General features: G+C 44.7%; 1 protein-coding gene across 1 annotated transcript in view; it reads right to left on the bottom strand.

Annotated features, from left to right (window-relative positions):
• Nucleotides 1–21680, bottom strand: part of LOC131262459 (heparan sulfate 2-O-sulfotransferase pipe) — a 126303-nt gene that overhangs the window by 42311 nt on the left and 62312 nt on the right. The window contains exon 2 of the mRNA XM_058264464.1: nucleotides 4099–4212. Within this exon, the coding sequence (XP_058120447.1) occupies nucleotides 4099–4212 (114 nt within the window). The remainder of the gene's footprint in view (nucleotides 1–4098; nucleotides 4213–21680) is intronic.

The following is a 21680-nucleotide window of genomic DNA, read 5'->3' as shown; positions in this document are numbered from 1 at the left end:
TTGTCAGCAAAACTTGTTTACTTAATGCATAGGCCAAATGGTATAAATAAGACACCCCAGGAAGCCAACGTCCTTTTGTTGGAAAAATGTTCCCTTTCTTGGCGTAACGACCGTGTTGATCATGTCCACCCATACCGGAATTACAAGACTGTTTCCCTTTATGTACGCGGATAGTCAGACCTCTCGTACAGAAGGTCCGGTCTCGGTTGGGATTCGAACCCACGCCGTTTTTAACCGGTGCCAGCGTTCGGAGGAAAATTGTTAGAAAAAGCAATTTAGTTGGAAACACCGTAATGCACGGTTTGAAGTAAAATAAAGTTGCAAGAAATTGCATTAGGACAAAATATTTTCCAACAGTTTGGCACTAGAATACTGACACTTTTTTTTTTACTTTACCTTACCAACAAGGCCCGAAATGACCGCCCCTTATCCCATCGTGTGCCGGGTTCGGTCTGATTGCAACGCCGCTTCGCGGAGATGTGGATCGTTACAAATTGTGTGCCGCACCTTGGAATCGTGGAAACGGCATCGATTTTCCCCGTCTTCTATACAAGCATCCCGGTGGAAGGATATGGGACCTGCAAAATTGTTGATTTGTGAGCTGGCGCTAAGACGCTCCCGTTCCATCGCTGCGGCGCTCGGTGCACTTGTGTGCCCAAGACGCTGCATAAATTGAATGCCTTCCCTCTCCTTACAGCGAACCTCGTTTTTGGCAGCGGGTTGGAGTATTGCAACTGCAGCATCGATAAACGGTATCCTGCAACGGGACTGCCGGGCGCCTGACTGGTAACTCTGCCACTGCGAACACTGATTTCGGTTAAGAAAGGAAGCGAGAAAACAAAACGCGTACAAAGATTCCCGACCACCGCCAATTCGAAGGAACTCTGTAATATCCCGTTCCGCTTCCGAAGTCATTTCGCAAAATTCACCAATCGTGCGAACTTTGTTGGGCGGGCAAAACCCCCTTGTTCGAAACCCAAACAGAACTCAATGACCCCAGCGGTTGGGGTGGGGGTCAAATGAGGTTCTGGCTCAAGGAAGCCGGAAAAATCAAATAAATAAATTTTCACTCCATGCACGTTTCACGCCCGGTCGCTTCCGGTCGCGCCATGATTGGTTTTGACTCGTAGCATCATCGAGTACCGAGCATGTCCTGTTCACTCTGTATGTGTATGTGTATCTCTACCGGTATGTCATCAAGTCCTCCCAGCTCAATACACACACACGCGCACGCCGTATCGAGCCCAGTTGCCAAAAACAGAGCAGGAAAATAGAGTTTCAAAAACCTGGAAGCAACCTCAAGTGAGAAAGGATTGCCTTCGTAACGTCATTTCCATCACTTGGTGGAGGAAAGGTGTAAGAGTGCTCTCTTCTCTACCCCCCCCCCCCCCCCCTCCCACCACAAAAATGGGGAAAAATGATGCCGGAAAAGTCGTGCACGATCGAATTTCGTCGTCGTCGGAAAAAGCACGCCATCCCTACGTCGTCGCGCCTGTCAATTGCTTTCGATTGGCTTTTCGGTAATAATATTTATGCAACATATTTTTGCCGGCTGGATTGTAATATTATGCTTCATTAAGTTTTATGCTCGCGTGTTGTGTTGTGACCCCGGGCAGCACACCACTCCCGCTAAACGATTTCGTCCCTCCCCTCCCCCAATTGGACGGAGTGCTGGCTGGAGTAGGAAAATTCCAGCTGAAATGAAATGAGAAGCGTGCCGGGAATGGCGCAAACCGGGACAGTGCAGGATATTCGCATGTTTGCCCGCGTGCTGCATACACTTTTCCTGCGTGTGTGTATGTGTATCCGTACATGCTTGTGGTTGGAGCCGTTTTTTCCCGCTCTTGGCTGGTTCGATTGAATCCCGGCCGAGAGTTGCTCGCTGACAGGCAATGAATATTGGAGATGGTTGAGCACGTTTAGGGATGGGGGGAAATTCCACCCCGTGCCTGCTGCCACCCCATCTGCTATCTGCGGTTGACGCGTGGAAATTCGCGTCGTCGACATCATCGACATTATTTGGGAGTCGATGCCGCCAGGTTCCGGTAACTGGCTGCGTAAACAGTGGAATTACGTTCAAGGAAAAGTCGGGATGAAGGAAAACGAATCGAAAGGAAATGTGGGCATCACACGCTGTAAAGAATGTACGGAACCGGTAGCCCTACCTTTACGGGAGCAGCGGGTCGGAAGAATCGTTTTATTCGACTGCACACTCTCGGTGCTGAACGGTATTGCCAAATCATGCGCCTTAAAAGCCAGCACAGAATGCCGCGGGTCAATAAATATGATAATTTTGTTAGTGGAATTAATTCCACGAATCGATCGGTTCGGTTTAAAATGTTTACTCTTACCCCACACACGCATCGATTCATAAGGATGATTCGATTTGCAACAATTTTCAATATCGAGTTAAATGCAAAACAAAAAAAAATACATCACCAAACAATTGCCAGATTTATGATTCAATCATTACCAACAAATTGTTACCTTTTTGTCGTTTTGTTATGTTTCTCGTTAATTCGCATTATTATCAACGTACGATTTGAATTGTTGTTTGCAATTGGCGCATAATTTATGAATTTAATTATGTTCAACACATTGGTGTGCACGATTGGTTCTATCCAACTTTCTTTCCTTTGGTTTAACATTAGAATTTTGATTGACATTTAACGAAATTCTGCGATGCCAAAAAATCCACATGCAATGGAGCTGAAAGAACCGGTTCGTATGGTAAACACACGCGTGGGATCTGTTTGTATGGGGCGAGGGTCGAAAATGGGACACACAATGGAACGCTTCCAATCAAATAAACATGAAGCGACGCTTCGGGCCATATTTGCCGATGATAACGGTGAACGCTGTAGGTTTAATTATAAATATTGCATTTGCTCTTAGTATGAAGAGACTTGCTTGTTTTTCCTTTTTTACCCTGCCGTTCTGGATCAGTTCACGGAAGCTGGGTTCCATCCATGCATATGTATGTATTTTTCCAAGCGATTTGTTTCTAGGACGATGTTGTATTTGTTCCCTGAAACACACTTATTGCTACCAATGTCAAACATTCTCGGTAGTGTTTTTGTGGTGAAGGACTAGAAGGCGACTAATTTTGCATCGAAGCTAATTGATATTCCCAAATCAACGATGTTATTACAAATGGCAACCACGTTTGGCCTCGACCAACTTAACTTCAATTTATGTTTGCTTACCCGCATGCTTTAATAGTGTTTCATTGCTGGGAGGGGTCAGTGTACGTTTCATGTTTGTCTGTACAACTTTAGCCAGCTTATGATCGTGTCTTATGGTGCTCCTTCACTTTAGATCTATTAAATGGAACTTTTGTCCAAACCGTGCCATAAAAGTGGCCCTCTTAATAGATTTTCTCTTCATCATACCGGATGCTGCGCGTGCACCGGTTGAGCATAATTGTAGAGCTGAAGAAGAGTTACTGTGGGAGATTTACATCGTGTGATGGCTGCCTCGTGCGAAGGGGGAGTGGTGTTGGGCAAAGCACGACCAACACTCGCCATCAGCGACGTTGCCGTCGAAGATCTGTTTATGTCAATCTACCATATGGATGGCTCATCATCATCCGACCCACTTCGGTAGTTACGCAACGCGTAATTCGAATGGTCAAGCTTTACAATGGTTTGTTCACGCCGGTATATTCATTTGGTATGATTTTATGGCGTAAAGTTTGACGCAGAAAACTATTTCTGCGTTGAAAAATCATTTCTAGTGGCATGCAATATTTTCAGCATCAAAGCCCCAACCAACAGCAACGGAGAGGAGTACGTCTTTTCAAAATGGAATGATAAGTGATATTCAGAAGTGAGTCTTCCACTCATAAATCTACTACAATCTCTGCTGGTGGCGTCCAGTTGTCATAAGAGCCCGCATTCCCAGTGACACCATTAACGTCGCTGCAAGTGACTTTTACAAAGCTTCAACGGTGCAGCCTCGGGCGTAAATTCACTTTTCCACCAGTTCACACCCGCGATATCCCTTTAGAATATCTTAGTCGCGGAAGCCCGACGAGTGTGCGGGGACTTACCTTGGCTAATTGAATTACCACTCAAGCCGCTGGCGGCCGACAGGGACGACGGTGGCTGTAATCTATCCTCCATCTCGCGCAACCGCGACGTCAGGCTCTGGGTGTGCAGAAACAGGAACAGTGTGCACGAGATCGCAATCAGCGCGACGAGTTCGGCGTATCTGGAAAAGGGAGCGAAAGGAAGGAAGAAGAAGATTAAATGAAAAATCGGTGCAGATAGTCGGATATAAATCGAGGTGCATCCCGTTTAGTGCGCGGAACATCATCATGATTACGGGATGCTTTCCGGTAGCAGGATCTATTTTCCCTCGCGAAAAGTGGTCCCATCCTCGTACACACGTCAACTACAAATAGGTGCCTTACTTTCACACCATCAGTGCCCGAGAAGAAGGGAGGCAAGCTGCGATGCCAAGCAGACCGTGCGCTAATGACAATAATGGGACGGAAAACTAATAATCCTCCATGGGGACGCCAGGGACTCAAAGCAACGGGTTGGAACCGTGTCCGCGACAGGCTGTAAGCGTTAAGCCAATGTGCAGTTCGCCGAGTAATGATGATGGGAATACTGGTGATGCAAATGATGGAGTGTCATTCGAGTTTGGCAAGTAGTCGACGTTGGACGCTTATGGCAAGATGGCAGAGGGAGTTCCAAGCGCTGCTTGATGCCTCTTTTTACCGAAGGGAAAGTAAAAGATGGGTTTCTCTAAATTTTCATCATAATTGGGAGAAAGATGGTGCGTGTGGTCATTGCTTGAATTTTACTTCTATTATTAAATTACAAGCTTGTACGATTCAATCTGAGAAGCAATTCGCTAAATCCATGTCATATTTGTTTAAATCATTATATCTACCCACCATTTCTTCGTTAATCAATGGCAACATAAATGGTACTAAATTCATTTGTGCCATAAAAAAATCAGGATTGAAAAAATAGAATGTGAGTTTATCTTCATCTTTAACATATTTTGATCAATGGGAAGATGAGAATCCTCTTTCAAGTGTAGTCTTGTCACTGCCATCGTGGTTGAATATTTTTGAAAATAAACTATGAAGATGGGTCGATACTAATTTCAGCTATATTCCTTGGTTAAACTGCTTTGTTTGAAGTTAAAAAACATCCTTTAAAAACATGCAGAACTGGTGGAGTTGCTACACGGTTACTAAAATTGCCTCGTTACTCTGTGGCAGCATTGCTTTTTTAAAAACTTAAAAAAGAAACATTTTAAGATACTTCCCGGTTGACAAAAATTCAATTTTTTTGCAGCTGTCATGTAGTACCAGCAAGTTTTTCCATGGCAGATTGCTGGGACTGTTGCTGGAACTACATAGTACCAGCAACAATGTCAATTTCTGTCAACCGGGTTAGTTTCATGCAAGTTTCATAATTTAAAAGAGCTGTTGGAAATATCTTCTCATTTTAATGTAGTCAACGATTACAAAGTGCAAACCAATTGGTAATTTCATACCAAAAAGAATAAAGTAACGCATTTAACATTTTAATGAATAAATTTGTTCCACATACTTTACAGATAAACAAAATACCAAACAAAAAGGATCTAGTGGACTATTTACGGAAGACTCTAATTATTTAATATTTACCAATCATACAAAGTTTTCGGCGCATGAAGTGTGTTTGTTAATTGATTGTCTCTAGCTTTGTTCTTTAGTAATTGTAGCGAAAAGTTTTGAGCTTTTTTTTGCCTATAACTGTTTTATCCACATAATGTGGTACGGTTAAGTGATTAACATTATGCGGCCTGGCAAACAATTGTCTGGAGTTTAAATTTGTTCCGTACTGATCAATTCCTTTGATTCTTTTATAAGTTCTAAAACATCGCCCTGTGCTGAAACGGCGATGTTTCACATCTGTAGGCTCCCCGGTTGACAAAAATTCAAATTTTTTGCAGCTGTCATGTAGTACCTGCAAGTTTTTCCATGGCAGATTGCTGGGACTCTTGCTGGAACTACATAGTACCAGCAACAATGTCAATTTCTGTCAACCGGGTCCTTTGAAGCCTAATGCTGATAGAGGTTCGAACAGTATGGTTGTGTTCTTTATTTTTTTTCTTAGGCCGCCAATACAACTGTCAGCATAAAATAATGTTTTCATTTTCAACGAAAGCACTTATTTTTTAGATATAAAAGTTGAGTTCTTTCCATATCCATGCATCGAGGAATAACAAATTACCAGTTTAAAATCATCTGGATGCAGTAAAGATTCCTCTCACTTTCGTAGCTCTGGCAATTTTTGCGAACCATTAGATTGTTTATTAATAGCAAATGTCAGATTTAAGAACCCTTCAAACAGTCGCTACATCCATCCAAAAATCGCTGCTGTTGTTCGCGGCCGTGTTCGCATACTATCTAATTTGTCTTGCTGCTTAATTTGCAGCACGTTGCAGCAACAACTGCAAAATGTAATCCTTTTCCCAAACATTACGCTAACATGCGCCAGCAACATCGAAAGGCACTCTGTCACCGTGGATGCTGGCTGACATTTATCAACGGGCCGTTTGGTGCCAAAAAAAAACCGTCCTGGCGACTCCTACAAAGTAACACCGATTAGCTAATGATGATGTTCTCTTTCCCCCTTCGCCTTTTCCGTTCGTCTGGTATTGAAGTGTTATTCTTCAAGAGGACAGTGCGTCTTCGCTGGGTGATTGTGTCGCTCCAGTTGAAAGGAGCAATAAATAAGACAGCCAACGGTCGCTTTGATGTGGCTTTTTTTTCAAATCTTGACAGCTTTTCGGTACTCCCTTTCAAAACAATAGCGCGTCAGTTTGTGCGAACTTTCACTTTCTGTTGAGAAGCGTGCCGAAACGATTCGGAAGTGAAGGCCTTGGATGTTTCTAAGAAGTAGTCTTTGTATCCGATGCTTTGTGAGTAACTGCGCTTCCCTGTCGAATCCTTTCGCTTGCCGTGCGCCGAAAACTCAGCGACTTTTTTCACATTCCGACCGGCGTTTGATGTGCCTTTCCGTGATCAGGGGGGAACGCCAAACGAAGGTGGCGCAATTCGCCGGAACCGTTCACGGCGTAAAAGAAGATCTCGCAGTAGCGCATCGGTCCCGTTCGAATCGCGGTCTCGTTTAAAGCGATGGCGGATTATGTCAAGGTTGCCCCAGTTAAGGGGGTAGTTTTGTTTAGCAGCACCACTCGAAGGTGCCCATGCATCTTCAGCGATCGGGACCACCGACAACGACGACGATGGTTCGCTCGTGGGAATTCACTAGTGCCATCTGCAGCTGAAGAGGGTCGAACGAAGGAAAACTCCGACCGAGCTGACAGTCCACTGTCAAGTTGCCCAAGGAAGAGCACCGTTGGGACCTTGGCGGAGAACCCCGTTCCCAGGCGCGGAGGATGCGATCTATTAGTGTTTGCCTTTTGCGATTGTTTTCGCTTGTAAAACAAGTTCATCGGGTCTGCCTCGCTTAGGGCCGGTGCGTGGTCGGATGAAATTCTTAATTGAATTCCGAGCGGTTATCTGAAAGCGATGGACCACGGGTGGCAGGCGGGAGAAAGGGAAAATGGTTGGCACTAGCTGGAGGAGTTCATTCATATTCATGCAGTAGATGCACCGTAATGGATGATGTTTGCTCCAGGGGGCGGTTTTTATTCACTGCGTGTGAATTTTGTTCCACTGTTTGCAACATAAACCGTTCAGCAGGCGGTCATCAAAAATGTTGCGACAAAATTGTTTTAGTCTGTGAGTCTATATTTTTCTGTTTAATTTATACAAAAAATGAGATCCGATAATGACATGGAATACGGTTTTTTACTCTACTACTTCAATAAAAAATGCCATATTCATCTACAACTATTCAAAATCTGTACCAAAATTATCTCAAACGGATTGTCTCTCACAAAAAAAAAAAAAATGTAAATTGTTTTAATTAGAGTCATACAATAACTTTGTTTATAGATCTTTTCAGTTAAAATGAAAATTAATCAATTTATATATCATCATAAAAGCAACTGTGATAAAACAGTGCTCAACAGTGATCCTAAAGTATATTACAGGGAGTTCCTTTGATTTGGGTAGAAAAATTGAGTGGAATTAAAAGGCTGCGTTCTTTAATATAAACGAAAAAGTCGATGCCTTGTTGTTCTTTGCGGGAATGGCTTAAGGATCCAAAGGTAATGTTGTTCAAGAAGGTTTTTTACAACAACTTCAATTTTCCTATGGATTATGTATGTATCTGCCACTGTCTTCTAAATAACCGCCAAACATAAGTAAATATTTGACGTTCAAACGAATTCGTGAGACCGTACTAAATATATGCCAAACATAACTAAACATTTGCCACCAGTTGGAGGTGGCCAAAACAAGTAAACATTTGACGTTCAAATAAATTCGTGAGACGGTATATATGCCAAACGTAACTAAACATTTGTCACCAGTTGGAGGTGGCCAATGTTTAGTTACGTCTGGCATATATTTAGTACGGCCTCACGAATTCAGTTGAACGTAAAATGTTTACTTACGGTTGGCGGTTATTTAGAGAACATTTTCAGATGTTTAGGTTGGCTCAAAAATGGTGTAAGTCGATCCAACAAAAATGAATGTGAAGAAACAGCAGCATTTATAGCAAGAAGTCCAAACATATTGAGTAATTATTTCGGAAAAACACTATTTGTTTTGGTATAAGTAGGTTAATTGCATTTATCAGACGTTGCATCATGCGTAACACTATAAAATATAGGTAACAAAAAGACAAAATTATTCAAAATTTTATATCCTTAAGGGAATGAACTATTCTTACAAAAAATGACAAATGACAAACCAACTGAATTTGGTTAAATTGAGAGAACTAAATTACCCCACTTTGCGCTACATCTGCTAGGTTATTTCGCATAAGTTTTCGGAATCGGGCATCGCAAAGCATTAATTTTCCCTGACTGACGCTTTTTCTGCATGCAATTACTAATCAATTGTTTTCCAACAGCGTTTAGCTTTAAACTGACTTTCAACCTCGTCCACTACCATGATTTGAGTACCTCCTTTATTAAGCCAATTGCAGTATAAACAAAAGCCAAAGGCGAGCATCGGTCCAGAGCATGGCTTGCAGTTTTCAAACCATCCACGTGTTTGCCCGGCGTCATCTCCGCAGCCAAACGAGATCTAATCGCATGTAGTTAAATGTCTGCCGCGTTCAGAAAACACAATGATCACGACGGAGGCGCTATGCTGTCCAACGAGGTACGAACCACCGTCCTCCGGTCAGGTTGCCCGGAAAGCCTCGATCCGCGGTGAACAATCTGATCGGAAACGATCTGTGTTCCCGCCGTATTGGAGCATAAGTAATCCACCCGCGATTGTGAACAGCTCGACTGTTCACGGCTTCGGTCACGGAGCATGAAGCGGTTGTGTAGCTGATGAGCGCTCGTGCCTCCGACACGATGATGCTAGGCGGTCCGTCAGCTGGCCACGGCGCTTAATTGCACTGCAACCCGTAGCGCATAGGCAAATCGGCCCATTGCAGAACAGCATAGCAAACAGGCTTGTAATTTGCCATTACCGTTAAACGGCACCGTGTCGGCGTGATGCTACGGCGCTGATCTACAACATCGCTTCCCTGGTTGGTCAAAACAAGGGAGCTTAATTTCTTTGAGATCTTTGTTTCAGGTTGCGAAGGTAGCGAGCGCAGAAAAGGTACAGGAATGAGTGCGAGTGTGTGGAGAAGATGAAAAATTTAGGCACTGGAGCACAACTTAATCGGATGCTCGCTTTTCTTATGCTCAAGAGCACATTTTCTACCGTTTTCTACACCTCACCGATCTTCATCAATGGCTTTTTAATCCGAATTTTCAAACAAACTAATCTTATCTTTCGAAAGTCACTTCGGGGTGCAACTGGTTGTAAAACATGCACACGCAGGGTCAAAAGTTTCGCTGAGCCAAGACGTAGAGCAGAAAACTTACTGCCAGTTAGAGGCGAGCGGTGGAAAACTCATGCCAAAGCCCCGGTAATGTACGGAAAATGTTCAATCATCATGCTCATCATCTATATGAAGGATTTTTATGTTGTTTTTCGATGTTGTGTGTATGTATGTGTGCGGGGGTGATGAGTTGCAGTAGAATAAATTGAGAATCATCCACTTTTCAAACTGCACATCGTGCGAAGGATGGTAAAAAAACGGGAAAGTTTAGGAAGTTTTCGTGACTCTTGCTTGCAAGTGTTCCTTTTTACTTTTCATCCTCCCGTATTATGTTTGTTACTCGGTAACGCTCGGTGTAAAGTTTTTCCTTTAATTATTTTTAAGCAGCTTTGTCTTGAAAAAGAAAAAAACTTACGATGCAGTCAAGCGGTGGGCAACATGACTGATGAACTTCGATGAAATTTGTGCCGGTCGATTTTTGTTTGCTTTTGTTACAAAACACAGGCCGGGATTAATTTGTTTGGCATCTTTTCGCCGAAAGTTTCGTCGGCGGAAAAGTACTTGGGGCAGTTTTGTTTCACTATTTTGCTGACGTCGGCAAAGAAACAGGTCCTTCGGCGGAAAAGAAAAACCAAATTCTTAAGCTCTAAAAAAATGGAGGTGGCCAGTTGGGATACAAAATTGTAAACAACGCATGTTGAAAAGTCGATGGTGGAAAAATGGATTCGTAGAAGAAAAAGCATCCTAATTACATGCAGGTTACTCGTGCACTAGGTGTTACTAACTTTTTCTACTGTTCATAATTTTCCACTCCGACGGATTGACTCCACAAGGGAAGCGGGAAATAGAATTGGATCTCTCGTTGCACTGAAGGAATAATTAACAAAGTTCCCAGGTCGAACCGGTTAAACTATGTCTAGTCCCGGGGTTGGGGCTCCAATTCGTCCGGAATGTCACAGCAGGTAGGCACGCGAGGCACCCGGGGACAATTGTGTTTCCATCTGCAACTGTCAACTGGCCAAGGGATAAGAGAAAAGAGACGCTGTACGCAGAGGGAAAGAGAGAGCCAAATACAGGAGGGATGAAAAATATCTGCATTGCCAGCGCCGTTGTGTCGGTGAGGTGATCCTTTCAAACGGGTACGGGAAATACTCTCGCAAACACGTCTCGCGAAAGCCAGCCCAAAGCCTGCCGAAGGCGTGCGGGCCGGAGTGTCCTCCGGTGCAGAATGGGTAGCAAATCCCCTTCCGGGAGTTCAGGTGCGGACCGCAGCCCGACGGCGACACGGTAACACGGTAACAATATGGATCATGACAGTTGCTCCCGGTGGTGGCGACGGGGCGCGAGTGTTGCAGTCATAATTTTAATGAACTCTGAACTCTCCCCAACTCGACGGATTCGGGTGAACGTGAAGAAGCCGTTGAAAAGGAACTACGAGCCGGTGGCGCCCGAGAACACCGTTTCATATCGCGATATACTGCTCGTCCAAACTACGGCAGGTGTATGGTACATTTGGGACACAACAGCCTCAATCTTACCCTCGGTGGGTATGTTGCACCCGACCAGCTCGCTTGTACATGTCCCTGACGACCGTGCAGTGGAATTTTTCCAACGCCACCCTGAACCCCCCGACCGGGAAGGGGCGTGTTTCAAGCGTGAGGTGTAACTGCACAGCAAGTGTTTTCTGTTTGTTTGCTCCCGGCCGAGCAGAAAGGAATTGAATAAATCCCCATTACTCGACGCTTCTGATAATTCGCGCTCGTCAGCAACAGCTTACGGGTTTGCTAGGCCGGGTGAAGGATTCTGCTCGGCAAGGCGGAAAAAATCGAATAAAGTTCAAAGGATGCGCTTGGGCTTTTGCACGTTCCAGAATTATACCATCAGTGCTGCACTTTGCTTAATAACCATGTAGTAGAATGAGCAATTTGCTGCCGGTCTGGTTGTTGCAGTAAAAAACTCCAACAGATTTGCTATTGGCAGTTCCTGGAACTTGTAGAAATAGTGTAAAATACTTTGGAAGTGATAGATGTTCAAATCAACTTGCTTTTGTTCATAGTAAAAAATCAAATGTGAAAAAACACTCATACTGCTATGGAGATACAATGGAACCATTTAAACGTTTCCATTTCCATTTACTGAGCTACACTTTTTAATAAACTAGCACGCTTGATGCCCTACATGATTCCGTTCGCTCGATAGCTTAGTCAATTTAGGTCAGTTTATCTACTCGTTTCTTAGTACGGATTATCGATTTGTGTCACGTTTGTTCGTTCGTCCGTTCAAACAACTTTAAATGCAAAAACATTCGTTACAACTGAGCGCATAATGGCTGCACCTGTGATGATAACATAATTTTGGTAGAAGGATCCGTATGTAAAAAAAGATCCAAAATCATTTTCAGAGTTGCACATTTCAGAATATTACATTACTATTCCTTTCTGACTTAAGCGTCATTATCCTATTGCGTCCTAGTGTGTCGTTGCGTTATCAAAGATGCACTTTATTAAAGGGAACTTTGAGAACATTATGTTTTGTGATTTATGGTGTAATTTTTTTCTAACACGTTGACTACCAAGCGTTTTTAGTACACTTTTTTGGAACAATCTTTTTCAATATAATTTGTTTATAACATTTATTAAACAAACGATTTTTGAAGGCTAAGCAAAAACTTTGCTTCGCAAAGAATTGATATAAAATATTACCATGATTTTTATGTCGCTTTTTCATTTATTTATGGGTCACAAAACTTTTTAGAACTGATTTTGGCTATCACCCACTTTTGGGTGACATGGCAGTCAACGTGTTAAACATGTTTGTTCACGTACATTTCTTATAACAAAAAAAGTAAAAAAAATATAGGAAAATATTGAATGGCATTGGTTGAACAAATATCACTCACATATTTAATTTTTTTTTGTGATCTAAAACCATCATATTGCGTAACATTTCAACGATGGCAGAGGTTATTGTGTGGACCGTTATCAAATTATCAAAGGTTAGTTTTTTTACTGACCAACAATAACAAAGCCTCTGGTGCCCTTGAGACGCCATGGCCAGGTGCGTTGCAATTTTCCGAATTTTCCCACCCTTGCGCGGGTGCCGGGAGCGGAAAGGCGCGACCACAATTCTTGCGGTTCATTTTCAATACCACCAGCGAAAAGTTTATTAGCCTCTCTATTGGCTGGCCACCGTCAATTCCGACGCACCGAAAATTCCACGGCTCGGTGCAAAAAGTGAGCCGGCGTGCGAAGGGTGCGGTAATTTTCCCACCGAAGGTGTGGCGAGGGGCAAAAAAAAACAACAAGTCCGAAATTGTTTTGACCGTAGCTATGTTTTATCAGTGGCAAAAGGATGGAATGCTATCCACGAATGGGTTACCTGCTCGCTGGGAACATATTTGCTCACCTTCCACGAGGCTACCGGCGCGCTGTTGGCAATGGAAAGCATAATTGTTTTGTGGTTGTAATTTTCACGGGTGAGCAAGGAAACCGCAGACGCGTAAAGCGTGGAGATGTGAAAAAACGGCCTAGTCGACTTTGCCGACGATGGGTGATTATTGTTAAGGGTGGTAGCTGTTGTCTGTGGCCTGCAAATCTTGTCCGTTGTCAGTGTTGACAAATTATTGTGTGAAGGACAACACCAACCGGCTGAGTAGGGAGGTTTGGAGCACAAGAAATAAACTATTGAACACAATCGAAGGTAAACGAGGAAGGTGGTTTTTGGGAGTTACAAGGTAGGAAGCATATGTTGGGTGATTGTGTAAACCGCTGCACCGAAGTTAAACATATCTCTCTGTGGTTAATATTTAACCCCAAACATGTAAGTTATCTGGTTGTTAATATTTTGCGACACGTTGTACCGACTGATGCCATTAAAAGAGTACATGAGTAAGTGGTGACCTTGCTTTTTCGATCATTTCTTTGACTGTTTTATTTCGTACGTAACTGTAGACGATGCCTGTTTTGCAGCTCATGCAAGCTGTTGTATAACCGTGAAAACATTTTTTTGTTCGTATGGTCACGACGAACGAAATATTTAACAAAATATGAGTGTAAAACCTGTTTTTCAGAAAATTATTCAATGAAATACGTAATTGAGGCTCAAAGATTAATTTATAGCCATTTATTTAATGAAAGTTGTTTAAGAAAAATGTGTAATGTGTAAATTAAATAATTACTGTTGTTACTGAGAAGTAAGAGTGGAAACTTCGCTACAATGTCCAACGGAGTGTTTTGTGATGATGATTAAATTACATGGACGAACAGGGATTTGATGTCTCCACTAAATTTTGCTTAATATCAGAAATGCATTTATTTTTTATTTTTAATCAAAGAATCGTGTTCAAAATTATTTTTAATTGTTTGGAACAAGTATTTGGGGTGTCTCCACAAACAATATTTTAAAATAGTTTGAAAAACTACATGCTCTTTAGTTGAATCTCTTCAACAGTTTGTTACTTTTCTTTGTTCTTTTATGTTGCACTACATCTTCTAGTGGGAGAAAGAGAGTTACTTAGTTTTTTAGACTTATTTTACAATGGTATCTTTATGAGAACTTTTTTATCTTTATGAGAGCTTTGTAATGTGTAGTGATTTGGAAATTTTACTTTTGAAGAATTTCGTTGATTTTCACTAAACAAATAACTCGCGTGTTTAGAGCGCGTTAGTAGGTTTGGATCTTCTTTTGACGTGCCTTTAAGGGTTAAACGTGAAGATTTCGACGATTTCCGCCGTAAGCACTATTCGGTACAAGAAGCTCGAACATTCTCAAATCTTAAGATACTCTAATAATAGTCCTTCCTACAACACAACCTATGATGGTAAGCTAACTTTCTACTTCTTGGTAAGCTTGACAATGGCACTGGATCCGAGCACGGCGAAATCCAACGCTTACTTATCTCAATTGATAAGATGAAACGTGTTTCCTAATGTTTGATTCAACGAAACCAAAGGAGACAGCTCTTTGATGGCCGCTTCAGAGGAGGAGTTTTTCCCTTGAACTCTTCAGCGCCATCCTTCAACCAGCCTTTTCTTTGTAATGCTAATGCAGACAACCAGGGAAGATAAACGCGCCGGACCGGAAAAGGACAAGCGGATCATTGTTGAATCCCTTTGCCCCAGCTCGACGACTGGCCAGTGTAGTGTGTCGTGCCGCTGGCGAACGCGCAAACGGATATGATTATTTAGCACTTCGTAAGCACTCGCTCCTCACGGTGTATCGATTTTCCCCCGGTCCCGGCGGGAGAAACAAAGGTTTCAACGGAAGTGGTACTCGCGACTCGGTGCGGTACATAAGCGGGAAGGTCTAAAGTCTCTGTACTCGCGCCGTCGCCGCCGGCCGGAAAGCGTAATGAACTGGTTGACGTTTTCAACGGCATCATTAACGAGCCCAGCGTCTTGGCTGGCCGCGGGTTTGTGAAGGTAATTTCACTGGAACTTATTGGAGCTTGAGAAGCTGCCACCGAATGGGGAAGCCGTTTCGGTGGAAAGTGGTCCAGCCGTCACTGACTGGGGTTGGACCCTTCGCCGTAATGCCGTTTGACGACCGTCAACTTCCTCTTGGTTAATTTGGTTCAGGCCATCATGGCGGCTTTTGCTAGGGCGCGTCCACCAGGACGCGGGAATAGCCTCAAGCATCCGCGGGTAGTTCCGGGGAGAAACTTGAGAGCGCGTCCACCGTCCACTGAAACCGACACCAATTGACACCCACCAGAATACCGGGAAGGGTCGGCTGTGTCAAGCGGTTAGTCCGTGTCGCCAGATCCCATTCCCCAGTCGCTTTCTCTCTCTCTCTCTCTCTCACTCTCTATCTCTCTCTGTATCGCCCCGGCACGCGTCCGGTATTCCAATTAAACTTTGAAATTGTGTTGTTTAATTTCATTATCTTGATTTAAAATCGAGCGCAAAGTTTCGGGAAAGCTTGTATTCCCGGGACGGTACGACGAGGGGTGGGAGAGACCTGCTGCACATCTCAAACTCCACCAAGACTTGGTCGCGGTTTGTCGGACTCCCGGTCCGGTATCCTATCCGCTTTTCAAAACTTTTGCGCGCATTCAAAGGACTCATTGTCCCACGCACCAGAGCAGCTCGCAGGAGGAATCCCCGTACTGGGGGAAAACAGACAAAGATCAGGGGGCCAAAAGTAGCAGAGAAAAGCCGTTTATGTGACTTCCCAAGCCGGTCGCCGTCGGTGGTGTGGGGTGTTTGATAAGTAGGTCCTTCGTTTCGGAAACAGTTTTCTCGCCATTCGACGCCAGATTGTTGTGATTGTGCGATTGCGGAAGGACATCTTTTCTTCTGTGTTCTAGCGGTTTATTTTTTGCTCGAGAAACTCAATGCGCGAAAAACCCCACGCTGATGTTGGGCTCTCCGCGAAGTCTACGAACGAAGCTTCGATATCATCTGCATTCAGCGTGGCCTTTTCGTTTCGGCTTGGCTCATCTCTCTCGAGCGCTCGGTGAGGCGTCGCGCAAACTCACACAGAACCCAAGGCCCAGAGTCGCACTGGATGACAGATTTTAATGAGTTTGGCTTTGGCTGAATGGCACAAAACATTCGTTTGCCGGTGGTATTGTCGTGGTGTTTGGCACCTTCGGTGAGTCCTACGGGTATTCCTGGGTATAGCCAAGCGCCAATGTCCCAAGAGCTCCTTTGCAAGCCATACGGATCATCTTTTCTTCACGGAAATGATGGTTCCCGGGTGGTTCAGGGGAGCGGAGAAAACCCAGCTGAAGGCGATAAATTGTCACCCAGTACCACCTCGATCCACGTCGAAGAGTTGGGAAAGGCAGTAGAAATGAAATCCAACTCCAAAATGCCAGTTGCTTTAGGCGCTGCAGCTGTACGAAACGAAACACTCAGTCTAAGGCGCGGACCAGCCTTCCTGGGGGAAACTTCCCAGCCCCCTGGTGGAACCGCTGACATAGATTTTCCCGCAGCAAAACTCCTGAAGGACGGATGAATGGGAGGATACCAGGATACCGACGTTTCCAGTGCCAGGAGTAAGAGTTTTTGTTAATTTGAAGTCTACTCTTCAGGCTTTCAGCTCACAAACGCCGCGATGTTCCCGACTTTGCGACGCTTTTTCCCCGCGGGCCGAGCAAGTAAGGCACTGTACCGTGACACCGTTGTTCACGCTTCTTTCGCGCGAAAGACGCCGCGGCTGACGAATGCGAATTCTTGAAGAAAGTCCTCCGGTCGGTGTTTTGCGTTTGAGTTTCTTCGTTCTTTTCCCCATCCCCCCAGTCCGGGGAGGGGCTCCATTTGTCCTTCAGCGACCTGTCCTTGCCTAGAATAATCAAAGGAAAAACCAGCTTCGACTGCAGGACAACCTCTCGAGGAGATGGCCCGGGGTACAAAATGGGACCCAAAACCACACGATGAGAAATGCAATGGATGCAAATTTCACGCTTTCTGTCGAAGAGGGAAAATGGTTGGGACAAGGGTGCATCTACTCGGAACGAACGTTGACACTTTTGCCGACGCTCGTGTCAGCAGGAATTGGTGGCCAAAATTTGTGTCCTAGGCGCGCACACTAGCGATGACGTTTTGTGTCGCAGCGCGTTATTACGTTAGTCGGAGTGGTTTATCCTGTTGGAAGTTAGATTTACTTGGTGCTTCCCGGGGGCAGGGTTTGTTGTTTTCCGGTGTGCGGCCACGGGAAGTTTTGGTTCCGTCTTTTGTCGAGATTTACCCGGCTAACCCGCCGTGCGCGATGTGTTATGAGCTTGGTTTGGAGCAGCTCTTCAACTTTCGTGGCGTACGAATGAACTCGCTGTTTGTGGAAGATATGGATTTACGGGAAGACAAAGTTTTTCGCAGCGCTGAAGTAAATTCGTACGCTTAGGAGCACACATAGTATACAAAGGGGGGAAACTTAGAAGAAGGTTGGACACCTAACCAGCGTGTACCAAGGCGTGCGAAACATGTGTTCGTTGGGTATTAGCGACCACTCAACAACATATCATTCCAGCTTGGAAATCTGCACATTGGCATCAGCTGCGTTTTCGATGGTTAAATCAAACACAAGAAAACTCCTAGCCAACATCAGCCCGTACGTTCCTTTCACTTTCGCCCGCCGGGAGTGCCCGAGAAGGCTGACTTAGGTGGCACGGTGGAAAAATGAAAGTACGAACCCTACATTCCGAAGGGAGCCACGTCTAAAAGGGCGGCCACGGAGGGGAGGTGTCCGTAATCGAAACCGGATCGAATTAGAGCACACAAAGAACCGGCCTGGCTGGGTTTCTTCTTTCTGCGTGTGAAGTAGTCGCCCTTTGGCGCCGGAAGGGAACCGAACCGGTCTAGGTAGAGCACTGTTGGTCCAGCTTTGCCCAACCCGACCGAGCTGCGGTCTACCAAGTTTTCCCGACCCGCTCGTGACCGTTTCGCTTCGTTCTTCCGGCTGGCGATAGTTTTCTTCCGACTGCGAACCGATTATTATCATTACGGACTCGGCGGAGTGCAAAGTTTCGCCGGAGGAAAGGGACTGGATGCGACGAGTGTACGAGGGTTGTCGTAACATCCTGCGGCACGGAAAATGGGGAATGCTGGACAGCGAAAGTGGACCCATTGTAATTGCATTTGCAAGGGCACCCATTGGCCAATTGATGTGCGAGTTTTTCCTTCGGGGAGTTTGGTCCATTTTTCCCGGCAGTTATTCCCCGTGGTTATTTTTCCCTTTCTCCAAGCGGTCCGAATCGATCGATCTATCGGAGCAGGGAAGGTGAGCCTTCAAAGTGTCAATTAGATTACAGGGTGGAGGGAAGGCTTCACGTCGGACCTCAATAGGGTAGGGGGTCGCTTGACGGAAAATGAGAGTTGACCTGTTTTTACGTTCGCGCCATTATCGTGCAACGCAGTTCTGCCGAGCGTGGACCACATCCCTCACCACGATCTAGTCTCCAGCTTGAGGGTTGAGTGTCAATTATATGCTCTAGGGTGAATTTAAACGCGTTTTCACTGGATGATTATGTCCTATTCCCTTTTCGCTTCAAGGACTGGTTTACTTTCCCTAAGCTGCAACGTTCTGGTGGCGTTGCAACGAAAGCCAATCTTTATGCATCTTGCGGGTAGGCCGGGGGTCCCAAGGTGGAGTGCCAATAAAAGTGGGTCAGTTGGATCGCAAAAGATTGATTTTGCCAGCGTGGTTTTGATGGCATGGAAATCGAATATCCCTGAATGCAACAAATGCTCCTATGAAGCCGTCACTTCCCCCATTGAAACTACCGTATGGTACATTTTGTCCGGCCTCTACCCATCCTTGACGCTGTTGAGCATGTGTCAGATTATCGTGGCCACAAGCAGGTGTTCACAACGGTTCCGGCACCCGGCAAACTGCGGAGAATCGGTCGAAATTATGCTGGCGGTAGCCGTCCGGATTAGAATGCACCCATTTGTCCCTCGACAGCTTGCAGGATTCGAACCGGGCCCCGGTAAACCTCATTTGGGTAAGCTGTATGCTGAGCGAACTGTAACGATTTGGCTTAGAGTACGTTTAAATTTCATTGCACCGAAACGGTGACCCGACGTCGCCGTGCATTCGAACCCGACAATTCTGGCGGGGCATACTAATTACCGCTTTAGCGATGCCACCTTAGGATGATGCCTAAACCGGACTCGACTGAGTGCATTCAACGAATTTGGTCGCTATTTCCAAATGTGTCGTCCCAATATTCGCTTCCATCTCTATTTAGCCGCAACTCACTGACTTCATGGGCGCACGCACTGACCGGATCGCATGATAAATTCCAAGCCGCCCCGGTATCTCATTTTTCGGCCAAATGCCAGACTGCGAAGGTTGGCTGTTCGAGATTTGCAAGATTTGCACATATCGCACCGGATGGATTGTGCGTGATTGTGGTTTCCGATTGATTTTCCATTGCCGTTCCTGGTGGGGTTGGAATTTGTGTCCACTGTATTTCCTCCTCACACAGAAGACGGTTTGCTCTCCACATTTGATGTGTGGTCAAAACGAACCACTCTGCAGTGGTTTGCTGTTCCTGCAACATGTTCCTGTTGCTAGCAGTGGCGGCAATGGCCAGCAAATTGAGATAATATTATTTTTCTGACCACGGTTTCATTCGCTAGTCTTGAATTTGTGATCGAGTGATAACTAATCGAAAACTCTGAATAATTTCAGTTAATCCTGTTATGAAAAACCGATTTCATTGAAATGTCAAGCAGAGGACGGGTTGAGGATCATTTCTCATCTTTGCGTTACAATTTTCTGATAAATTTGACAGCACTGGAAATGTTATTGTATTAAATATAATAAAACAAATATTAGCAGACACAACGATGTCCAATCAAGCAAGCAATAGGTTGACCAACATAGATTTTTTTTATGGCGGCTAACTGATTGCTCTTTTAGTTCGATATCGATGTGTAGTAGTTCCTGTATATTTCACCTAACAGAATACCAAACAAAATAACCTTTCCAGTGCTGTCAAATTTAGTATGTTATGTCGACGCAAAGATGAGAAACAATCAGTTTAAAATTTACTGCACCCTGCATGTTAGTTGATATTTTAATGCCAGTTTTTTTTACATTATTTTAAATTTAAACAGACGTACAAACTTGAGCAACAATAAAAGCTATCTAGAATTGCAATTTCGTAAATTCTTATTACTTGTTCATTAAAATAACCTCCCAAAACACATTGTTGAGAGCTTGGTGCAGTGTCATTCGGGTGACATCTCAATTAAACATTGAAGCAGATGATTTGGCCCCTATTGTTAAAACGTGCGGTTTTGTCAGCTTCCATGTATTCTATTGAGTGTGAAGCTGTATTGTTTTTCAACACTTCCTACTCATTGTTATCAATGGAGGCTTCATTTGGTTGATTGGTGCCACAAAGGGATCCGACGTTTTCCAGGTGCCAGTGATGGTGTACCGTGCACATTCCAAAGGCCGTCGAGTGCACTCCACCGCAAAAGTGTCATGGTGTTAGGTCATCCAGAGTTTCGGGGAACATCACTCAATTAATGTTGACTGTTGAAGTTCGCGATCCTTGTGGCATGAATGCCGTTGTTTTATTATTGGTATTCAAAGCTTTTTGTAGAATTATTTACCCTGAGTATGTCGATTCAAATCATCGGCATCATTATCGTTGTTTACATCAACCAGCGTCATTAACGGATGAGAATGACTAGCCGGCTGCCATCGATCGAGGTATTGAAGCATAAGCATCGGTCTGGCGACACACCCACCAACTGCGCCTCAGCCGACGTGCACTACCCGCTAGGCAGCTCGAAATATCGTCCTCAAAACGTCCTCCGCGCGAACAAACGTCCTCCATTTTTGTATGGGGATGAAACAAAAGGAGGACGTTTTTCGAGCAATCGTCCTCCTTGTCCTCCTCACCATACAAAACTGCTCGATGTTTGTGTCATGGAGGACGTTTTTGAGGACGATTTGCTCGAAATTGCCTAGCGGGTAGCCACTCACTTTCATCTGGTTGTGGCTGCGTGCACTTGACGCAAACCACGGCGGGCCCGCAGACGCCTGCTGGGCGGTTACGTTCACACTCGTATCGCTAGGTACGGTTCACCGACTTCGAATGGAGTTTGTTGAACCGCGCTCGGGCAGTGGGTTGAAAAACAGAAAACCTTCAGTGCGGAGTCGCGGAAAAAGAAAACGAAAGAGACAAATGCACCTGAAACGCACCCACCGTCTGAAGTTGTGCATTAGGCGTGCTGCAACCGAGCACCGGCATTAGCGGCGTTCGACCGACAACCACTTGACACGTTGTGC

The sequence above is a fragment of the Anopheles coustani genome, chromosome 2 (genome assembly GCF_943734705.1).
Source record: "Anopheles coustani chromosome 2, idAnoCousDA_361_x.2, whole genome shotgun sequence".
In the NCBI taxonomy this organism is placed as follows: domain Eukaryota; kingdom Metazoa; phylum Arthropoda; class Insecta; order Diptera; family Culicidae; genus Anopheles; species Anopheles coustani.
The sequence above is the reverse complement of the archived record's forward strand: the minus strand, read 5'-3'. Positions and strand labels throughout refer to the sequence as shown.